Here is a 20,180-nt window from a genome sequence, read left to right on the forward strand (position 1 = left end):
CGAGAACGTCATCGCCACCTGCTGTATCTCGGGATAATGGAAGAAGGAGGCGCGAATCGTAAGACACGGCAAGGAAAATCATTATTTTCTTAAGCAATTTGCCCTTATACTAAACAGCTGCCGAACCGGATACGGCTTGAACGTGCTGTGCATCGATTCGTCGCTAATAATCCAGTTACAGTGGTATCGCGAAGACCATTAAATAGAATTAAAATATTATAATTATAAAGTATGAAAATTATATACATATATTTTTTTCTCATATTTCAATGTCTAATTGTAATGATTAGAAAATCTATAATTTGAAAATCTTTGATGTTTATATTTTGAATTTCTATCGCAATTTTAACGTTCTAAAAATTCTGTATGAAAGAAACATACACGCAAATTTAGAAAATTAAGAATATTTGAGAATAATAAATATTAAAAGTGCCGATTTCAAAAATACTGTAATTAATCATGAATGCAGTTTTACGACACCAACGAGCGTTCGTGTACGACAGCTAACACAATTGGATTGTTGGTCGATATCGTTATCTGTCGGCCAGATGTGCGCTCGCTCGGGAAACATTCTGGTCTCGCGTCAACGATGCGTTCGGTGTCGTTACACCTGAATACATGCCGCGCACATTGTGTGTATGTGTGTGTGTGTGTGTATTTTTATGAAATGCTCTATTGGATCCACTTTTACCTTGTCGCCGCGATAACAGTCGCGATTCCATCGGACGCTTAGGTAAACTCGTGAAATCTGGCTGCGACTGGTTACATACTTACGCCCGACTGAGCAATGTTAGCCGAGCTTGAATTTATATTTTTGCTCAATGTTGCGTTTTCATGAGACACACGATACGACTGTAACCCATATTCTCACTGCATATTTAGCATTAAACGATCATTCAGTCTCATTCGATTAAAATTCAGCAAATATCGCGATATGAATCAACGCTCACAATCAGACAGTGCAAATTAAAAACTTTTCTAAAAAGATAAATTTCTCTATTCTTTGTCTGGATAGAATTTATAAATAGAGAGATTCATAAAATATTAATTTTAACGAAATGATTATACGAAATGTATATATCACTATGGGAAGGATTGGCAGAAAATGGGGGAGAAAGGAGATGTGATTGCATACAAAAAGACAGAATACAGAATTTTCGTTGTTGAATTTCACTTTCATTTGAACTTTGCTTGAAGTTGCCTTATAACGTAAAAAGGTACATATCGAATATCGCATCGAATCGCGTAAGGCGATAACATACATACAAATGCGCTTTCTTCTTGCGTCGCATAACACATGTTCGATTACTATATCTCGCTTCGGCATAAATCGTTAATCATAACATAGTTATTTCTACTATTTACAAGAGTTCGATACGCAGTCAACGGGACCGCGCCAAAAGACTATATGAACGTATGCTGACTTTTCTCCGATCACTTTTACATTTAGCTTCTTTAGGATCAGGTAACATCCTCGCAACAACGACGACCGTAATTGTGAACAAATCGCATAATCTTTTTATCAACAATTCAATGTAATGTTTATTGATCAGGGTAAAATCTATATGTGTTTCGAAGTTAACATTATATAATGCCGCACATTCTCTCTATATATAGATATTTTCAACATTAATATTAATATTAAAATTAATTTTGTTACTAATTTTTTTAATATTTAATATTAATATTGGAATTAAGTATTTAAAAAACAGATTATTATTCTTTATAAACATTATATTGTTTTTAACTAAGAAATTAATTATATTGTTTTTAATTAAGGATTTAACTGTAAACTTCGCAGATCGAGAAATCTTTTCAAAAATGTGAGAGACTTTTACAGTAGATCTAACTCCGTTATAATGATAATACTTTCTTTAGTAGCGTGTTTTATTCGGCTATTATATTTTCACAGGAAGACGATACCGTTTGTAATTTCAATGGCGATGGATTATTTTTAATCGTCATATTACATAATGTTGACTCTGCTTCATCAAATATACCGCTAACAGCATTATTATTGTCTTCGCTTTTGTTTCATCTTTTCTCATTCTCCCACACGTTCTAGATCGGTTTTCTAAGCTGGTGCAACAGATTTACAAATGATCGACCGATCCCATTGTCCTTGATAAGTATGCATCTCAATGAATCGCAGTTTATAAATTGCTATTTTAAGCGAGACGCAAATTTGCTCGACCGAATCAAGGCGCGTTCGCATGCTTCGCAATTAAGTCTTTCGAAAGGCAATATGTCTTGAAAAATACTTAATGCTCCGTCAAAGTAATAGATTATACATTATAATGCTTTCTATGGATCTATTATCGCCAAATGGAAATTTAGAAAATTATATTTTATAAAAGATAATATATAATTTATATATATAATATATGCAGTATATATATATATATATATATATATATATATATATATATATATTCATTTCATATAAGAAATTTTTATTTACTAGTAAAAAAGTTGATTTGAAAAATTGTTCTCTTTTCATCATAATTTCCATGATGCGGTGCAACGATTGCAGCAGTGTTTGCCATAAACCAAGCGCCGTCTAAGTATGAAGATATTTCTAAAGATTTATTGTCTGGTTGCACAGCTGCTATCGGTACGTAGATGGCCTCATAATCATGGGCGCCAGAAATTTTCTCTGTCGAGAGAGAATATTCATTAAAATCTAAAATTCGTTTTTTGCTATTTTGAAAAATATATTACATAAATTCTCTAACAATAGTGAGTTGTTCTTCCATAATGTTTTATGCAAGCAAAACTCATTATCATTTTTGAACACACACTTTCGTGTCTTCTTCTTAATAAGAAATTTTCATGACGCCCATAATTTGTAATCTCAATTAACGCTTTTCTGATCGATACCCTACCAACTAATCAAGACAACCTCGCATACTTTTAAAAAAATCAATGATCACTTAAGCTAACATAGCTTATTTTAGATTAAGTCTAAATCGCTCTCCTCTCCCCTGCAAATCGAATGGCATCGAGAATAGAAGACGAAGCGTTTGACAAGCGTATGTGAAGCGAAATCTTCCTTATTTCTGTATTTATAACAGATTCTCGTCTGTATAAATTCTTTGTTGCTCTCATGTTGTTCAAAACGGGATTTGTTCAATCGTCTTTTCGCTTTCTGAGCTTGCCCTCCGTTTGGATGGTTCTGGAGACTAATTCTACGCAACCATCCAGATCTGCCGGGCTATTGTTCCTCGTAGCCATAACTTCGTTGTTATTATTTTCTTGAAGAATCTTGCTAAGCGTCATGATGTAACTGCAGGCGATCCTTAGCACCGATAACTTTGACAATTTCTGGTTGTGTGAATAGGCAGGTATGGCGCGTCTCAAGGTGTCAAAGGCCGCGCTGATGGTGTGCACCCTGGTTCTTTCTCGAGCGTTCGCTTCTATTCGTCTCTCCCTCGTCATATTTTTATAGTTTCTCTGCTGGCCTCCCTGATGATGATGTTTCGACGATGCTGAGGCCGCTTGATGATTCTGGTGATTTCGATGATTCTGATGATTACGAGTGGGTGAGGTCGCTAATAAGTGTTCCATCATGTACGACGGTGTCTTCTCGTAGGTACCGCTAACGGCGGGATGTGATGGCACTCGAGGCGTTTCGTTTCTCACCACCAAGGACAAGGGCTCCTCCTGCAGTCTAGAATGTGGTAGGGAGATAATGCTAGATGTAGATGTTGTCGTTGCTGTCGGCACCATTGGTTCGAATAATCTTTGACGAAGTTCTCGTCGAGAGGAAACAATCGATTTATTTGGACTGACAGGATGTTGCAGTCTTCTAAATGATTCGTGCAGCCTCTGCATCGTCTCGTCCTGCTCCATTTTTCCCTTCTCTCCTTCTTTCTCGCTGGATGACGTCTTCGTCGATGATGTCATCGATGTCGTCGTCGTTGTCGTCGTGCTAGACGTCATCGTGGTCATTGTCGTCATTGTCGTTGAGGATGCAGTTGTCTTGGATTCGCTCTTGCAGGAGACAGGGACCCATGGTCTGAAGGGACTCGCCGTGCTTATCGATCTGCTCTCTTCTTGATCCACGGTGGTTTCCTCAGAGATCGGATCGAAACGTCTCTTCTTCAATGGAGCCGTGATGACAGCCGGTTCCTGAATTTTGCGCGGCTCTGCTAGCTTCCGCTTGTTTCGCAAAGAAATTGGCGTCACCTGTACTTCGACGCTGTCTTCAGATGCAGTAGGCGAGTGTAGATCCGATCTGCTGTCCTCGTCGGCATCGAGAATGCAGGAGCTGCTGTCTCTCTCAGAATCCGCCATGACACCGGCTGTAAGCAAAATAAAAAAATACGCATTAATTATAGTTTATTTTATGTAAGCGCTATAAATGATATAAAAAGACTAAATGACAGATTATAGATAAAAAATACTAGATTATGAATAATTAAATATTAATTAAGTATTTAATCATATACAATTAAACTATAATCGTATACAATTTAAACTTTTTGTCTTGATATCTCCAAAATATATAGATATGACATAACAATATAAATATATTTGATAAAAATCTGATTATAATATTAAATTTATATTTCTTATGCGAAAAATATACATAAAATATTAAAGAAGTTGTACACAATCTTATATCCGTGTATTGATTAATTAATCAATACAAGTATAATCGATGTAAGATCCTCGAGGAATTTGTAATTTAATACGGTATTAGTGTGTGCACGTGGACGACATTTAAGCAAAAAATCTGTTTCGGAAACGTCAAGAAAAAGCGCGTTATATGAAATTTTATCGAATTCTCGCATTCCGAGATCGCATTCGTGACGGACGGCGTGGCGACGCACGTGTTTCCCTCGCGATTCCGTGGGCGGAACCGCGCTTCGGACACGCGGGAGATTTTCTGCTTTGATGCGTCATCCAGCTGGTACCATCTGGCGCGCACACAGGGACCGACCGAGAGAGAGAGAAGATTATAATATACGTGCGCGTCTCGTTCTTCTCTGCTTCTACGAGTCAAGTCGACTCGAATTCCAAGGCGGAGACTAATTTCGCTGATTTTAGTATCGCCGGCAAAGACGCTTGTCATCGTACGACTTATTGCTCCCCCTCGTTCCTTTTAACCATCTGACGCGCTACGAGAGTTAGAACGACACCTGTATATTCCTATGATTTTTTTATCATGCATATAATTTTAAGATTATTGATTTAACGAAACTTTTAGTGAAAATTATACGATAAGATGATAAATCATAACTTTTTAAATGATAATACAATTGAGCGTTTTTTCTAAACGATCTTGAAGAAGTTAGATCAAACACAATGCAAAATTGCATTACAATTTTACGAATTATCGAACAAGCTGACACTTTATATTTGTGTAATGAATACGTGTACAAACACAATGCGTAATTTTATCCGGCGTTAGAGCAGAAATCGCGATTTCGCAACATTTCTCACATTTCTCCCGAGATGTTAAGTCCGTAAACAATTTCACGAGCCGTACGACCTGCGATCTTAAGTTCTTTAAATATTTTCTTTGCGATTACGTAAATTGTTCGACGAATTCGCGCGCAGTTGCTAACGAAAGCGAGCGATCGATCGCGCGGTTTCATCGACCAGTCATACAATAATTTATCCGAGTCTACGGTCTCTGACGTAGCGACAAGCGCGACCTACGCGCGTTGCAGATGCATCGGATTTCTCGATCGCGGATCGCCGGCGCCAACTCTCCCCCATCTCTTAGCCTCTCAGCCTTGCTTCTCGCTCTACCTTCTTCTCGCATTCCCATTCTCCGTCTCACTATTAACCTTCCCTCCCGAATGAGATTACTAGAGCAGAATCGGTTAATATTTTTAAAAAACCGGCGTCATATTTATTCAAAGTCGAAATCGACAAGCATAGTTATTTTTAATTATTTCATTGCAAGTTAGAAATAACTCAGGATAATTTATAATATACAAAATATCACACACACAAAGTAACGCAGAAAAAATTGTTTTTTTAAAACTAAAAAAAAAACGAGGAAAGGGAGAAACTTTTAAAGATGCTAGTGAATTTCTTCAAGTATTTTACAGTTGGAAATCTAAGATTTGATCCTGCAGTATTAATAAGCGCATTTCTTCCTTCTCTCCCTCTTCCTTCTTTTTCTTTTTCTCGTGTCCTCTCGAGAAGCAAAACGGCAACGAAAGCATGGCCGCCACATGGCGTTGGCGCCAATCTCGTTTGTTCGTTGTTCTCCTTTTATTGCCTTTCCGAGAGAGAAGTCATCGCGATCACGGCAGATCAGATCGTCTTTTCTTTCTGGTTGGCGATCGCACTGACCTCGACGCGACGCTTTCCCGAAAACTTTTTGCGGATTCCGTGTGACTTGGAAGCCGTCCAGTCGAAAAAGGCTTTCCTCCGGAAAGGCTCGAAATTCCTTCTACCACGATAAGTGCCGGCTGATCGGAGCCAAATATAGTTTCCATGTCATTTCGATTCGCTTGATTAATGACATGAGTTTTCGTGACGTCGAATAATTGAAAGCAAAATTCTCGTCCATGCGTTAAATATTATTACGAAATAACATTTCGTGTGTAGAACAGCTTCTCAAAATTTTTTTCAGCCTCAAAATGAATTGAGTTCGAACAAGATTTAAATTATACTAGAACGAAAAAGTGTAAACACAAGTGAAGCGGAATTGTTCGTGAACAAGTAAGATAACGTTCCCAGCCACCTGGCATCATCTGTGCTCGTCGCGTGTTAGTTTAGAAGCCTTATCATACCGATAACAAGGCCGCATTCTCGATAGCAACCATCTGCCACCATTGTTGGCGGTGATCGTCAATATTGTTTAGCAAATAAAAAAGCGGAACCTCTGTCTTCTAATCCTACAGCTCCTGCTTGCCACTGATGCGCTGATATAAAGAGCAGTCTACTTTTCGATATCAACTAAATATTGATCTTTGCAATTCACTATTGAAATCTTTTTTGTAATTACTTTGAATAATATTTAGAGCAAAAAAGTATAAACTTTTACATTCATCATCGATTAAAATATATCGATACTCTAAATTTATGCATTTCTATATAGAAAGGGTTTATAGTTAGATCGCGTCGTAATTTTCTTATCATGCGTGTGAACACGCGTAAAAACCAAAGGTTACGAACGCGTTGAAAGGAAATTATCGCGACGGTGTCAGGGAAAGGTTAGATCATTAAGGGTTATCAGCAGGCGCCGCCGAGACATATGCTCCATCATCGGTCGATTCATGTGATGGAACGAAAAAAACAAAGTCGATGAGATTGCGCATTCGCTGCAATCGATATCTACGTTTCGTATCGGAATGTGCATCACTTTTTATTAAATTTACATTAAAGCATTCGGAGCAAAGTAATTGAATGAATGCAAATAAAAGGTGCGCGTAACATTTGCGCGAAATGTGAATCAAACCCCTCGAGATTCACGCAATTAAGCCACGTGAAGCAATTTTGATGAACGCGAAAGTTTGAATTCTAGACATCTAATTGAACAACAATGTCCTGCTGAAAATCATTTCGATTTAGAAGAAGATAGAAATCTGTCGTCACAGTTTTTTTCTTTTCAACGTGAAATTGCGCTTGAATGCCATATTTTGCGACTGACTCGCGAATCTCGTGGCATCTTCGTCGTCTCGTTCGCATTTGTTCAAACACATCGGCCACATCTGTGCAAACTCTCGCGAGGGAACGTAACGGCTTGTACGTCGACCTTCCGCCATCCTTCCGTCGTGGCGGATGTCGCGGTTTTCACGTGACGTTTCTTTGTGGAAGCATTCATCAAGGAAAAATAACTTTTATTTGATATTGCATCTTCTGCACAGTTGTGTTTATCTATCGAAATTATCGTTACATACAGTCATTGTTCCAGTCAATCAAATTAGTTTTTAATTATTTTTTATTTTTTTTATGAAAGATAATATTAATTTTATGAAAATATTTAAAGAATATAAATTACATAATCTAAGATGTATGCATATATAAATTTTTTATATACATTGTTATCAGGAAGGAATATGTGAATATTACAAAGATAATTATTTAACAAATTATTGAGAGTTTATATATACTTGTCAATAATTCAATAAACTTTACATATTTAAAAAATCTATGACAAATTTAAATATTTTAAACATATTGAAAAAAAATTAATCCAAGAAATAGTCTTCATTTTATTCATACCAATAAAACGAAAATAAAATAAAAATAAAATGAGAAAAAAATTCGTTTTCGCTCCTCTAATTAAAAGAAGATTATTGAGGGCGCTTCTCTCCCCGATATGAAAGATTGAAAGGGCGAAGAGAACACGTAGGACATGTCGGACAACTTCCAACGGAGCTTTTGAGAGCTTTGTATAGAATTAAAGTAGCTAAATATAAAATACGCAAACAATTCTCGTGCACACGGCCGAAAATTAATCGGCCACGCGATGATTTCGAAGGTACGATAATGATGATTCGCGTAATATCATTTAGGAAGCGTATCTCTTCTTTTGCGTAGTAGCATAGCATGTAAAAAAATCGAAGAATTCGATAAGCGAGATTCGAGCGCGTGATCTATGGCCTGAATTACGAAAGATTCAAGGAAAACAGAAAGAAGAGCATGTGAGCGCAGGATGATCAATGTATTTAAAATGTTCACTATGCGCATTTCATAATATTGATGAGCAATACAACAATATTAACGTCGACATTTAGCTTATCTTCATTCGAATACAGAAAATATAATTAAAAAAGTTAATTTAAATTTAATTAATTTAATTAAAATTAATTTTTATATCGTGCGTGTCAGTTTTGAAATTTTATCCTCAAATCATTCGAGGAATATTATTATAATGACTGTTATATTTTTATTATATATAATAATATAGTAAAATATTATATATAATATTTGTTATAAATAATGTATCATACATTAATGGACAGGAATAATTAACTGAAAATATCCGAACTGAATTGAGGCACTATTCTTTTTTCGATCTATAAGTAGTTGGAGGAAATGGATCGATCTAAATAAGGAAAATAAGGTTACTCTCGATCGTAGATCATTCGCTAGGTGTCTTTCTGTCTGCGTCAACGGACGACTGTCTGTCATCGTCGGGGCCGCCTTTTGCGGAATTATAAAGCACTGGCGTTGACTGGTGTCGACTGGTTCGCGTAATTACGCGACGCCAATTGCATCCGGCGCCGAACGCGACGACGCCGTGGGCCGCTAATAATCACCTGTTACGCGCCGTAATAACGACGTAATACGAGTGTTCGTGTTCGTAGGATCGGCGATCGCGATGACTTAGATCGCCGCGGCCGATACGCGAATGCTTTAATGACTCTCGATACCACGTACTTAACGATTGCCTAACGAGCAGTCTTCGCCGTTCTCGTGATTACCGTTTCAACGCGTGTCAACGCGTTTCGCAGTCACGCGCTCGTGGGCGCCTTTACCGTACGTTATTGGGAGAATTATGCGAGAGCCCGAGCGCGTTGATTTAAGACCGCGGCGAGCGTGGGCGCGAAAAGTGTGCGCCGGCCGAATTAACCGTCTGATTATTCCCTTCTGCTTCTCCTTGTGGGGGCCGAGAGGAGACTTGCTGAGTTTCGCTTCACGCTATTCATTGCGTTCGCACCGCGAAAATAGCTGGCGTCGTCGCTGCGGTGCAATCGCGGCTGTAATAAGACGCGGTCTCCTCGTCTGCTTCATAGGGGTTTAAATTATAATAAGATATAATATATATATACATATTTTGCGATAAGAAATAAATACTTAAGAAAGATATATTGAATATAATTATTCTGTTCAAATGAAACGTAATTTAATATATATTACGTAAAATTTAATATACGCAATGTTTTAATGATGAGTAAATATTAGAATAAATGTATATTGTTAAGATTATTAAATGATCGCGACTATAATCGATAATTAATCAAAAGCATTTCTTTCCTTTTTAATTCGATATTATCGAAAATCAAATATCGCGAATCGAGGTATCCTTTCACATGATCGTTTCCTTTCTTTTAAATTTCTTGAGCCCGTTTGAAGCAGAATGTCACAGCAATTTTAACAAACAAATTTTTATATAATTGCAATACAGATGTGAAAAGTTGAATCGTCAACTTTTAAATAAATATAATCATTCGGAATATTTTTTTTCCCAAGCGTAGTACGTTGTTTCGAAAATGAGCCAGATAGAAGTGGAAAGAGAGAGAGAGAGAAAGAGAAAATTTCGGTAATCTTCTTCTTAGAGAGAACCTCGTGCAAAAGCTGTGCAACAACGACGACGACAGAGCTATCCCGCGCTATTATATTCCACTCTCGTGTAGCGGCGCGTCGCATTTCCGCCGGAGCTTTGCTTTCCGCGAAGCGAGCGGCGGACGCGCGCGGGAGAGAGAAGGAGAAAGGAGAGGAGGAAATAAAAAAAAACAAGACTCGCCGATAAATCTCGCCGACGCGACGCCGCCGTGGATGCGCCGTTTCCTGTCCCGATCCTCTCTGGAGAGCGCGCGCAGCATTTATCGCGCTGCCAATATACCATCGCGCTTCCGACGAGGGAAGCCGGCCGCTAGTTTCTTTTCGTCCGACATAAATAAATCGACTCGTTCGATTCGTCGTTGCAGTTGACCGGTTCGATCCAGATAATGAGACGGCATTAATACTTTCGCAATTTCGATCTTCAGAAAGTTCTTGAAGGAAAAAGCTTTGCTGTCGCCGCTTCTGTTCTTTTAATGTCAAGTCGCGATCATAATCATATGTTCGATATTAAAAATTATTAAAATAAAAGTTTAAATATATAATGTTTGCAAATTTGCTGCTAAAATAACATAATCGCAACTTGATGTAAAATCTATTCCTAATTTAGTCTTTCACGATATCCGAACGTTTTCTCATGAATAATAGGAGAAAGCATATTTGAATGCGTGCACTCGGCATCGCTTCAGGAGAGGAATCAAAAGAGATTGTCCAGAAGAGAGCAAAAGAGAGGAGAGGAGGCGATGGCGCTAGCCAGATGCTCGTGAGAGCGAACATGACTCGGTGTACCAAGTTGATCATTTGCACAGCCAGTAGATCCGATTGCGACAATCTTTGTGTATGTCTGTCCCTCTCGCTCCGCTCCTACTTCTTTTTTTGTCACTGCTTCTTCATGTTGCGCATCGCACATGGCCGTTTGCTCTATCGGAGTCTGGCCAGTCAGTGTTGAGCGGTTTCGCATAAACACAATGCCTATACGTGCTGAATGCGTAATTTATTTGCTTGTAACATCCTTTTGCGCATGATCTAGCTGTAAAATCATTTTCCCGCTTTACATCCTTCCTCTTTCCTCCTCCTTTTTTTTGAAAGATTTATTCAGACGCATCAGCTCGATTGCATGACTCATCGAAGCATTTTAAATTATATTTGGCGTTTTGAATGAGAAGAATTTAGAAAAAAAACAGTCGTTATAGAAAAAGAATTCTCCAATTTTATTCATTTCACGAATTATATTTTAATTTTTCTTTTCTCTCTCTCTCTCTCTTTATAAAAAATAAGTTAAATAGTTACTTTTCGATACAATTAAGAATTAAATGCCGCTGTATGTCTTTTCAATTTTAATATAAATCTAATGCGAATTTTGTTATTTACCACTATTAATACTTACATTTAATCTCTATATGCATTCCTTCAATTTGCAATTCTTCTTACAATTAGTATGATTTATAAAATTTATTTTGATGACACATTATTTGCGAGAATGATTATGACAGCTGTACATCCTTTTTTATTCTTTTTTATTATATTGATCATACAAATGTCTCTTAAGACGTTAATGGACGAGTGCACGAGAACTAATAGCATATCGATCAGCGGCGTACGATAAAAGAATTCCCTTTCGTTCTCTCTTTCTCTCCGTGATTGACCTTGTGTCTTGACCTTTGTCTGCATGCTTAACTCGCAGCACCGATATCAAATCTTCAAAGTATCGTATTCTCGAAATACGCACAAGTTTTGACTCTTAATGTTTCGATAATGAAGTAATTGTGAAATTCACGATAAGAGAATGACCAGTTGTATAAGATAACTATATTTAACTTTTAAGATTTATCAAGTTTAATTAATATTTTTTTTACAAGGAAAAAAGGACAAATAAATCATACACATAAATCGAATTTTATCTTAAGTTAGTTATTCTGTATTCTGAATTTTCCTATTATTCTGTATCGTTTTACATATTTCGTATGGCATTCAAAACAGCTTTTAAGTTTCACCAATTATGTTTCTAATTCGTATCGAATATTTACTCCGATTTAAATTCTTGTTTAATATATTAATCTTCTTTTCTCATTAAAAATTTAAATGAATTATTCCTCGAAATACACGCACGTGTTTTTAAATTCAAATTTTTTCAAATTATTTGAAATCCATATTTGTTTAATAATCAATGTTTTTATTTCTAATGTTAAATATCACATAACAAGAAATGATTATAAATTAAAATTTACTATAAAGCTTTATTATATATATATATATATATATATATATATATATATATATATATATATATATACATATAATAAAGCTTTATAGTAAATTTTATCTTTACAGATATATAAATGAATATATATATCCATTTATATATCTGTAAAGATTACATCGCTAAAAGAATTTTATAAACTTAATTAAAGCAGTTGTAGTTTTCGAAAATAAAATTTAATTTTAGTAAACTCAATTTTTTATATAAACGCTTGCAACTAAAAAAATATATATTATTATTTTAAAACAAACCGCTATATTTTTTTTGTAAATCGCTAGTGGTTGCTGTTAACATATATGCGTGTCAATTTCATTTTTTTAGGGGCGAAAAAGTTTTATACAGCTTTTAGATTTGCGACGAATTTAACTGTCCAATATTTGTCTTTCTCATTTTATGCGTATGCTACGAAGCGTATCAATCCGCGTAATAAACACGTGTAAGCGGACCACGTGCCGCAAGCTTGCGGGAATATTATTCGTATATTTATCCATGTGCGCTTAAATCAATATAAAATCGCAAATGATGACACATATATATACACGCGCGAGTGGACAGATGTGTCGTAATATTGTGTAAGTTTCGACAATTCACGTTCTCATAAACTTCGTACGAAAAAGCTCGCGTGCTTCAAAAACATCTATTTTTTAAATTATAATGTTTTCTGCCAGCATTATTATTTTCTTCACTCACGGTGAATATTTTTCTCATTGATGATTATTTCGAACACGGATGAGATTCTCTCAGGGAATCAAGGACCGCGCGTTTATTTTAATCACATCAACTGTGCGCTCGATGATAGAGAACAAGTGGCTTGCTGTCGCATTCATCGCAATACATCTCTCATCGTACATTATCGATTATAGATACGCTAGGTGTCTCGAAATTGATCAAACTTTTAAATTTAGACATTTTCAAGGCAAATTTCTATTTAAAAAATTCAATAAAAAACTATTTTTTATTGCGATTAGTTAGTAATATAATCTTTACAAACATAAATGGATATATAATAAATTTTTACTAAATTTTAATTTATAATCATATTTTAATTGTTATGTAATATTTAACGTTAAAAACTAAAACATTGATTTATTTAAAATATTGAAATTTTACTGATTGCACATTATGCAATTTTGTGGGAAAAACCGAGGGGTTTTTAACAGCGGAATGAAATACTGTTTTCGGAAATAATAAAGGACAGGAGTGAAATTCTTTCACGAAAAATAGCTACCATTGAAGTTATCAATCCAGGTAGAGCAGGTGTAGAATTATAAGGCAACAAAATAAGGAGAAGAGCGTTGTTTCGTTCTTTCCTGTATATTCTTTGTATCCATAACGGGACTCAATAAGATATTGATTACACTCTCGATGGCGGGGTCAAAGCTGGCGCAATAAATTCCAGACGAAATTTGTATCGTGTATTGTGCCAGAGGCGCCTCTGAAGGGAAAGGGAAAAGTATTAAAACCGTACTCATCAATTTAAGAAACAATCATGTAACGTTATTTAATTGTAGTAATACTGGTATACGATGTGTTTACGAACTTTTCCACCCTCTCTCTTGTTCTCTTTGTGAAATTTAAAATAAATTTTTCTTTATAGAAACGTTCAAATATATAACTAATTATTGAATTATATATACACTAAAAGCAAGCCGCATTTTTGCAAACTAACAACAAGCTTTGACGAGATAATAGAATCTTATTTTTTTTTTATTTCAAATATCTAATTTTAATTAAAATTTTCTTATAAATCTTAGTTTAATAGAATTGTAATTTAATATTTTTTAAATATTTAAAATGATGAGAAAAGATAAAGTTTAAATTTTTATCACAAAAGAAGCATTTAAATTTCTTATAAAATCTAAATATTTTATATATATTTTGCATTAAAAAATTTCTTATAAAATCAGAGATGAAGTTTTCGTACTGGTAATATTGAGATTTCTGTACTGGTAATATTTGCTTGTTTGTATGTTTATCTAATGCCTAGATATAATAGTAGATAATGTCTATATTAATAATATTTATATATTTATTGTATACATAAGTAAATTTTGTAAAAACGTATGTTACAAATGCTACGCGAAAGAGAAATACGAATTGCGACGATGTCGCAAAAGATCAGAATAACATGTGTGCAAAAATATACTTATTCAACAATACGTATAACGATAACTAAAGAGAGTGTCTTCCTGATTTATATTGTAAAACTGGCAAGAAATCATTTCTTTGTTGCAATTCGTTATAGTCGAGATCAAATGACGTGCTGCACAGACGGCTGGTTTGAGAGTAAAAGTGGTCGGGCAAGGAGAGAGATGAGATATGTAAATGAATGCGTAGACTTAGGTGTAACGCAGTAGCCGATAGGCACTATCTCGATTATATACTTATCGCGAGAAGGACAGGTGCAATCTAATTAAAACGCACATCGTGTCTGTGTTATGCATTCGTTGTTATATGTTTTCGCGTATCAGACCAATTATGATAGAATGAAGTTGTGATGCTTTTTGATGATAAGTTTTAATTACAGTTTTGAAGTCAATAAAAATATCAACCGCGTTATCTGTAACAAATGATCAATGTTGGTTATAAACGGTCATGACTATTGTTGTCAATATGAGCTACTAATATAATAAATTTTTATTTATAGTATTAAAGGTATATTAAAGATATCAACATAAGAGAATAAAATAATAAAAAAGTTATGTAATAAAATAATAAAAAAGTTAATTTAAATGAATTTAAAAAAATAAAAATAATTTTAGTAAAAAGACATTTACGTAAATATTTTAAATATGTTGATTTAAATATTGTATAAATATGTATTAAATATGTATTATTCACCGTTATAATTATTTGTACCATTTATTAGTGATTAAATTCAATACACATATATTCAATCTGTGTATATGAGAATCATAAAAAATTACCGACTATCAATTTTTTATTCTTAAATAACATTGTGACGTTATTCATTTATAATAATCTCAATTATTCTACATCTAGTTGATAATGGCAAAATTTATGAAAGATAAGAATATTAAATGTTACATTCATTTAATCTTTTATTTTTTCTACGATCCATGCAACTTTCCATAAAATGCATACCTATCATTGCGTATGTATTGATAAATATTAGATTCTAATACGTCATATGAGATTGAGAGATTAAATGTATCGCGCGGTCAACGTATGTATGATTAGTAATGTTGAGAGATCAGCGATATAATAATTTATCAATATATATGATTTCTTGACCGATTTTTAGTTTGAATAAAGGAAAGTGAGCGCGGTTATACGTCTCCCCTTTTATACAGCGCAGATTTCCATTACGATAAATAGTAAAATAAAAAATAATGCTAATATCTGATGCACTTCCTTCCTCTCTATCTTTATTGAAAATTTCTAATAATATTTATAAAGTAAATTTCGTATAGTAAATATTCTTATATATTGCAAACAATAACACAATATCCAATTCTAATTCGTAAGGCTCTTATAATATTGACAATAAATTTGATACGATATTTTAATAACGAAAGCAAAAAAATATCATTAAATTCAAAAATTAATAAAACAGCAAAAATATAATTAATTAAATTCTTAAAAGAACGACGTACTTCAAATACATCCCAATATATCCCAATAGAATAATCATTGATTAAAGAGATATATTTTTTTATGAATATATAGAATCTGTTTTTACTTCTGATTAATACTAACCGGATGTTTGATATTTTGATTTTTGCCCTATCATTTCTCGAGATATCTATAGTGAAGAGAGAGAGAGAGAGAAGAGAAAGTTTAATATCTATTATCACAGATAAATTGTATCATTAATCGAAACTTGATAATGGATGTATAATTGTCTGCGTTTCATTAATAAATTGAAGAGATAAAATATAATACATCATTGTGCTTTTATGTTGTGACCTTATCATAAAATCGACATACTAAATAGATCGCTAGATTTCGGTCCCTCCCTGACGTTAAGTTAAATCGGCGCATCACGTTGATTTTGCTGTTTCACAGGCATTGTTGTTTACGCGTAGATGCCGCGCACCGATTTCAAGCTCGGTCAAAGAGGGTCGCCTGTACTTCGGGCGTATTTCTCTATAGCTATACATGTGTGTGACGACCCACGTTGGCGCCGTCGCAGCCACAGTTGCCTCGACTACTGTCACCTCCACTACTGCCGTCTCTTCCTGTCTCGCTTTCTCGCTTTTCTATTCTCTCTCTCCTCTTTTCTTCTTGAGTCGCTGTATACCTTCTCGGTGTCTAGCAAAAATGCCTAGACCATCATCTGGCATTTACGCGTAAACAACGATAGTCTAGACTCGTTTGTGAATAAGATATATTTTTAGATAAAAGATTGCTTTGAATGACCATTGTTATTATGACTGTGGACTATAATAATCTTTGATATAAATTGTCTCATAATTATTATTTTGCAAGAACATGCTTGCGTTTTATATGATAATTGCCTGCGCGTCTGATATCGAAGTTTATGACGTATCATTAGAATTAAATTATTATTAAATTAAATTATTAAATTAGTTAATAAAGGCAGTTTAAAATAAATAAAGGTAGTTTATTTTTAAACTAAATTAGCATCTGATAATAAAGTTGGTTTTTGTATATTTGCACTCTTTCCGTTTCACGTATTTGTTTATTTACGCATTCGCGTGTTTGCTCGCCTAATCTTTATATTGATATACATATCCATTTCGATCATCGCCTGCAGCCTATTCCCTCTTCGTTTCTTGTCTCGTTTCAGCAGATGCGATCTCTGATTCCGCATCGGCATTGGCGCCGCTTATAATGATAATTATCAATCCGCATCAAAAGAAGCGTATACATGTATATCGATTGATCCGCATTTAAATGATCAGCCGGATGACTTATGTGTTAAGAATTGTGTCAGAATATTATTCTATAGCATTTTAATATTTTAACATACTTTTGTGTATCATGTCTTATCGAAATATCAATCATATATATCGGCGATTTAAATTGACAAAATAAGTCTAGAGCATGTTAGAGATATTAGTGGGCTTAAATTGTGACTATAATCTTGTCACAAATTGGAGTTTTCTTACATTCTAATTAAAAGCTTAGATCGATGACAAGAGAAAAAATGAAAGCAAAAGCTTTTGAAGCATCAAGTCTAAAATGAATAAATTGTAATAAAAAAATTGTACTCATCTTACAATCAAATTGATATGGTGTAAAATATAATTAAGCTAGAGTAGTAGATTAATTTCTCTGATTATGACAGGATGAAGCAATAATAAAACAATAGCAATTATTCTTCATATAAAAATAAATCGATTGTAAAATTTTTTTACGTACATGTTTTATTATTATGAAAATATTAAAAATCCGTTGAATAATTTATGTATGCTTGATTAAGATTAAAATTTTGTGTCTCTTTATAGACTAACGTTCTGATATATACTCAAGTAAATATTTTCAAACATTGGTATTTTGTTTCCTATCACTTGTATTATTTTGCAAGTTTATCAGTCTGTTATCACATTTTCAAATAAAACTACTAAGGCTATAGTCGATAGAATTTTAAAGTAAATTTTCTTAAAATAAAGTTTCGTACGAAAAAAAATCATTTTGCAATTTCGATTTATTTTTGTATAAAAAGACATTTTTCGATTGTAATCTCGTTACGATTACATTCAATATAAATATAAATAAAAAAAATTTCTTTTCTATTGAAACTTTTTGAATTTGAATTAATAATTTCAATTAAATTTTCAGTCAAGATTTTTTATTTTTTTCGAAAATCTAATTCTCTTTAAAGTAATTGATAATGAAAACTTAAGTTGAATTTAAAATAATTTTGAATTAATGCAATGTAATGCTTTTCCCCAGAATAATTATAGACAAATTAATGCATGTTATTTATTTAAATTATCAAATTTTTCAATCTTCATGATCTATGTCATTCTTAATTTTAAAGAAACGAAAAATAGAATTTTATGTCAAGCGAGTTTCAAAATTGAAGTGATCAATAATTTAAAATGATCATCTCTTAGCTTTGGTTCTCGTGTCATCGATCGATTAAAGTCCGTGAGCGCAGCACAGACTATGAATTAAAATTCACCTTTCATGAAAGCTGAAAGCTCGAACGTACTTTCCACCACGTGCTCGCTCATTTTCCTCTCATGGACCACCGGCACTTCACCGGTTCACTCCTTCCTCGATTCACTCCTCCCTTGATTCACGCACTCCCACGCACAAATACACTTTTCTTTTTTCCCTCTGATATAGATCCACAAATCTCGGCACGTGTAACAAGGTGCTGGTCCGTAATCCCAGAATTTCGTTCGTCGGGCGAATTGACGTTCAATGCGAACTAATCTCGCGAGTCTGTCTAGATGATAAACTCGATAAAAAACGACACACGTCCTATTCCGATCGCAGTCGACAGCGGACTGACTCACTTCGTATATTCTCGACTCCGTTTCACGCTCTTACGTGTGCGAGGGAGGCCCGACTGGTCTGTACACCACTCCACTACCACCACCAACGACCATCGCCGCCAGTAATATCGTCGCGCTACCACCACCACCACCACTACCACCAACACCAGCAACACTAGTAGTACTACTGAACTACTACCGCTTGCACTAATACTACCAACTAGCGTTAGCGACCCGATGTCGCCGCGGACACAGTCTCTCTCTCGTTCACCAACAAGCTTTGTCGACTCGAAAATGCGGTATACGAGAGAGCATGCCGCGATGGTGGGGATCCATCACGCCGGAAAAGATCCCGTGACAACGTTGGCGTTCGGCGTTGGCGTTGGCGCCGGTGATAGTAGTGGTGTGCGTCGTCATCCCCTACACACTTACGCTAAACGCGTCGCAGCTGATAATAGTGGTGGTAGCCATAGTACTCATAGTATTTGCCTGCACAACACTCTAATTCTAATGGACGATGTTAGGTGATGCAAGATAGTAGCATGATAGTAGTAGTATCAGTTGATAGGTTCGTTGATGTCGGTAATGATTCATAACGAGGTTGAGACTTAATGGTTTAACGATTCTTAACGATCCTATTGATTCTTAATTTCTCAATGATTCTCGCGATGCGACGTTGGTGTCCTCCGAAGTTGGCGCCGCTGATCGTAGCGATGTCGCCGTCTATTGGTATTGGTATAACCACCGAGATGTTAGGCGACGCAGCGCGTTGGCGTCGGCGGTGGCGATGGTCGCGGGGAGGAAGGAGAGAAGTGCACGCATTGTTGGCGGCGGGAGTCAGCGGGGGCCGACAGAGCGGCGCCAGCAAGCCGAGAGTTTAGCTCACAGTTTCTCTGTACCATTCGCTTGCTCGTTCTCTCCTTCTTCTTCTACCTTGCTTCGCTTCTTCTCTCTTTTGCTCTTCCAATCTCCTCTCCGCTGACCCTATGCTCTTCTCTCTCTCTCTCTCTTTCGTCGTGCCTTATAGCCGCTTTGCCCACCCACCATTGGTAGCGTACTCGACATGCAAGTGTGTGCGTATACGCGTATAAAGATGCCGAGGGACGGCCAGGAATCGCGAGCTTATGGGACTCACTGACCACCGCGGGAGTCTTCCCTCCGCTTGCCCCCCTTGGTCTCGTGGCGGAGGCCGTTTACCGACGTTGTGATCACCGGGAGATTCGACCTCCGAA

General features: G+C 35.4%; 1 protein-coding gene and 1 long non-coding RNA gene across 4 annotated transcripts in view; one reads left to right on the forward strand and one right to left on the reverse strand.

Annotated features, from left to right (window-relative positions):
* Positions 1–20,180, forward strand: part of LOC145976438 (uncharacterized) — a 95,100-nt gene that overhangs the window by 10,015 nt on the left and 64,905 nt on the right. The window lies entirely within an intron of this gene.
* Net (atonal bHLH transcription factor 8-like protein net) lies at positions 1,138–19,185 on the reverse strand. Of its 2 annotated transcripts, none has more exons than XM_083106387.1 (2): positions 18,660–19,185; positions 1,138–4,304 (listed from the first exon to the last, which is right to left on the reverse strand). In XM_083106387.1, exons 1-2 carry the CDS (start codon positions 18,679–18,681, stop codon positions 3,130–3,132), a joined length of 1,197 nt encoding a protein of 398 aa, XP_082962513.1. In that variant the 5' UTR covers positions 18,682–19,185; the 3' UTR covers positions 1,138–3,129. The 2 variants fall into 2 exon arrangements, with proteins under 2 accessions (XP_082962513.1, XP_082962512.1); XM_083106386.1 differs by having other exon boundaries at positions 18,630–19,182.

The sequence above is a fragment of the Camponotus vicinus genome, unplaced genomic scaffold (genome assembly GCF_025532165.1).
Source record: "Camponotus vicinus isolate PSW18456_S1 unplaced genomic scaffold, iyCamVici1.0 SCAF_8, whole genome shotgun sequence".
In the NCBI taxonomy this organism is placed as follows: Eukaryota; Metazoa; Arthropoda; class Insecta; order Hymenoptera; family Formicidae; genus Camponotus; species Camponotus vicinus.

What these genes read in the sequence shown, in the direction of transcription:
- Net (XM_083106386.1), bottom strand. Translation starts at nt 18,681, where the DNA reads ATGAGCGAGCACGTGGTGGAAAGTACGTTCGAGCTTTCAGCTTTCATG. An exon ending in GCTTTCAGCTTTCATGAAAG is followed by an intron (nt 4,305 to 18,629) that starts GTGAATTTTAAT and finishes TTTTGCTTACAG; the next exon opens with CCGGTGTCATGGCGGATTCT.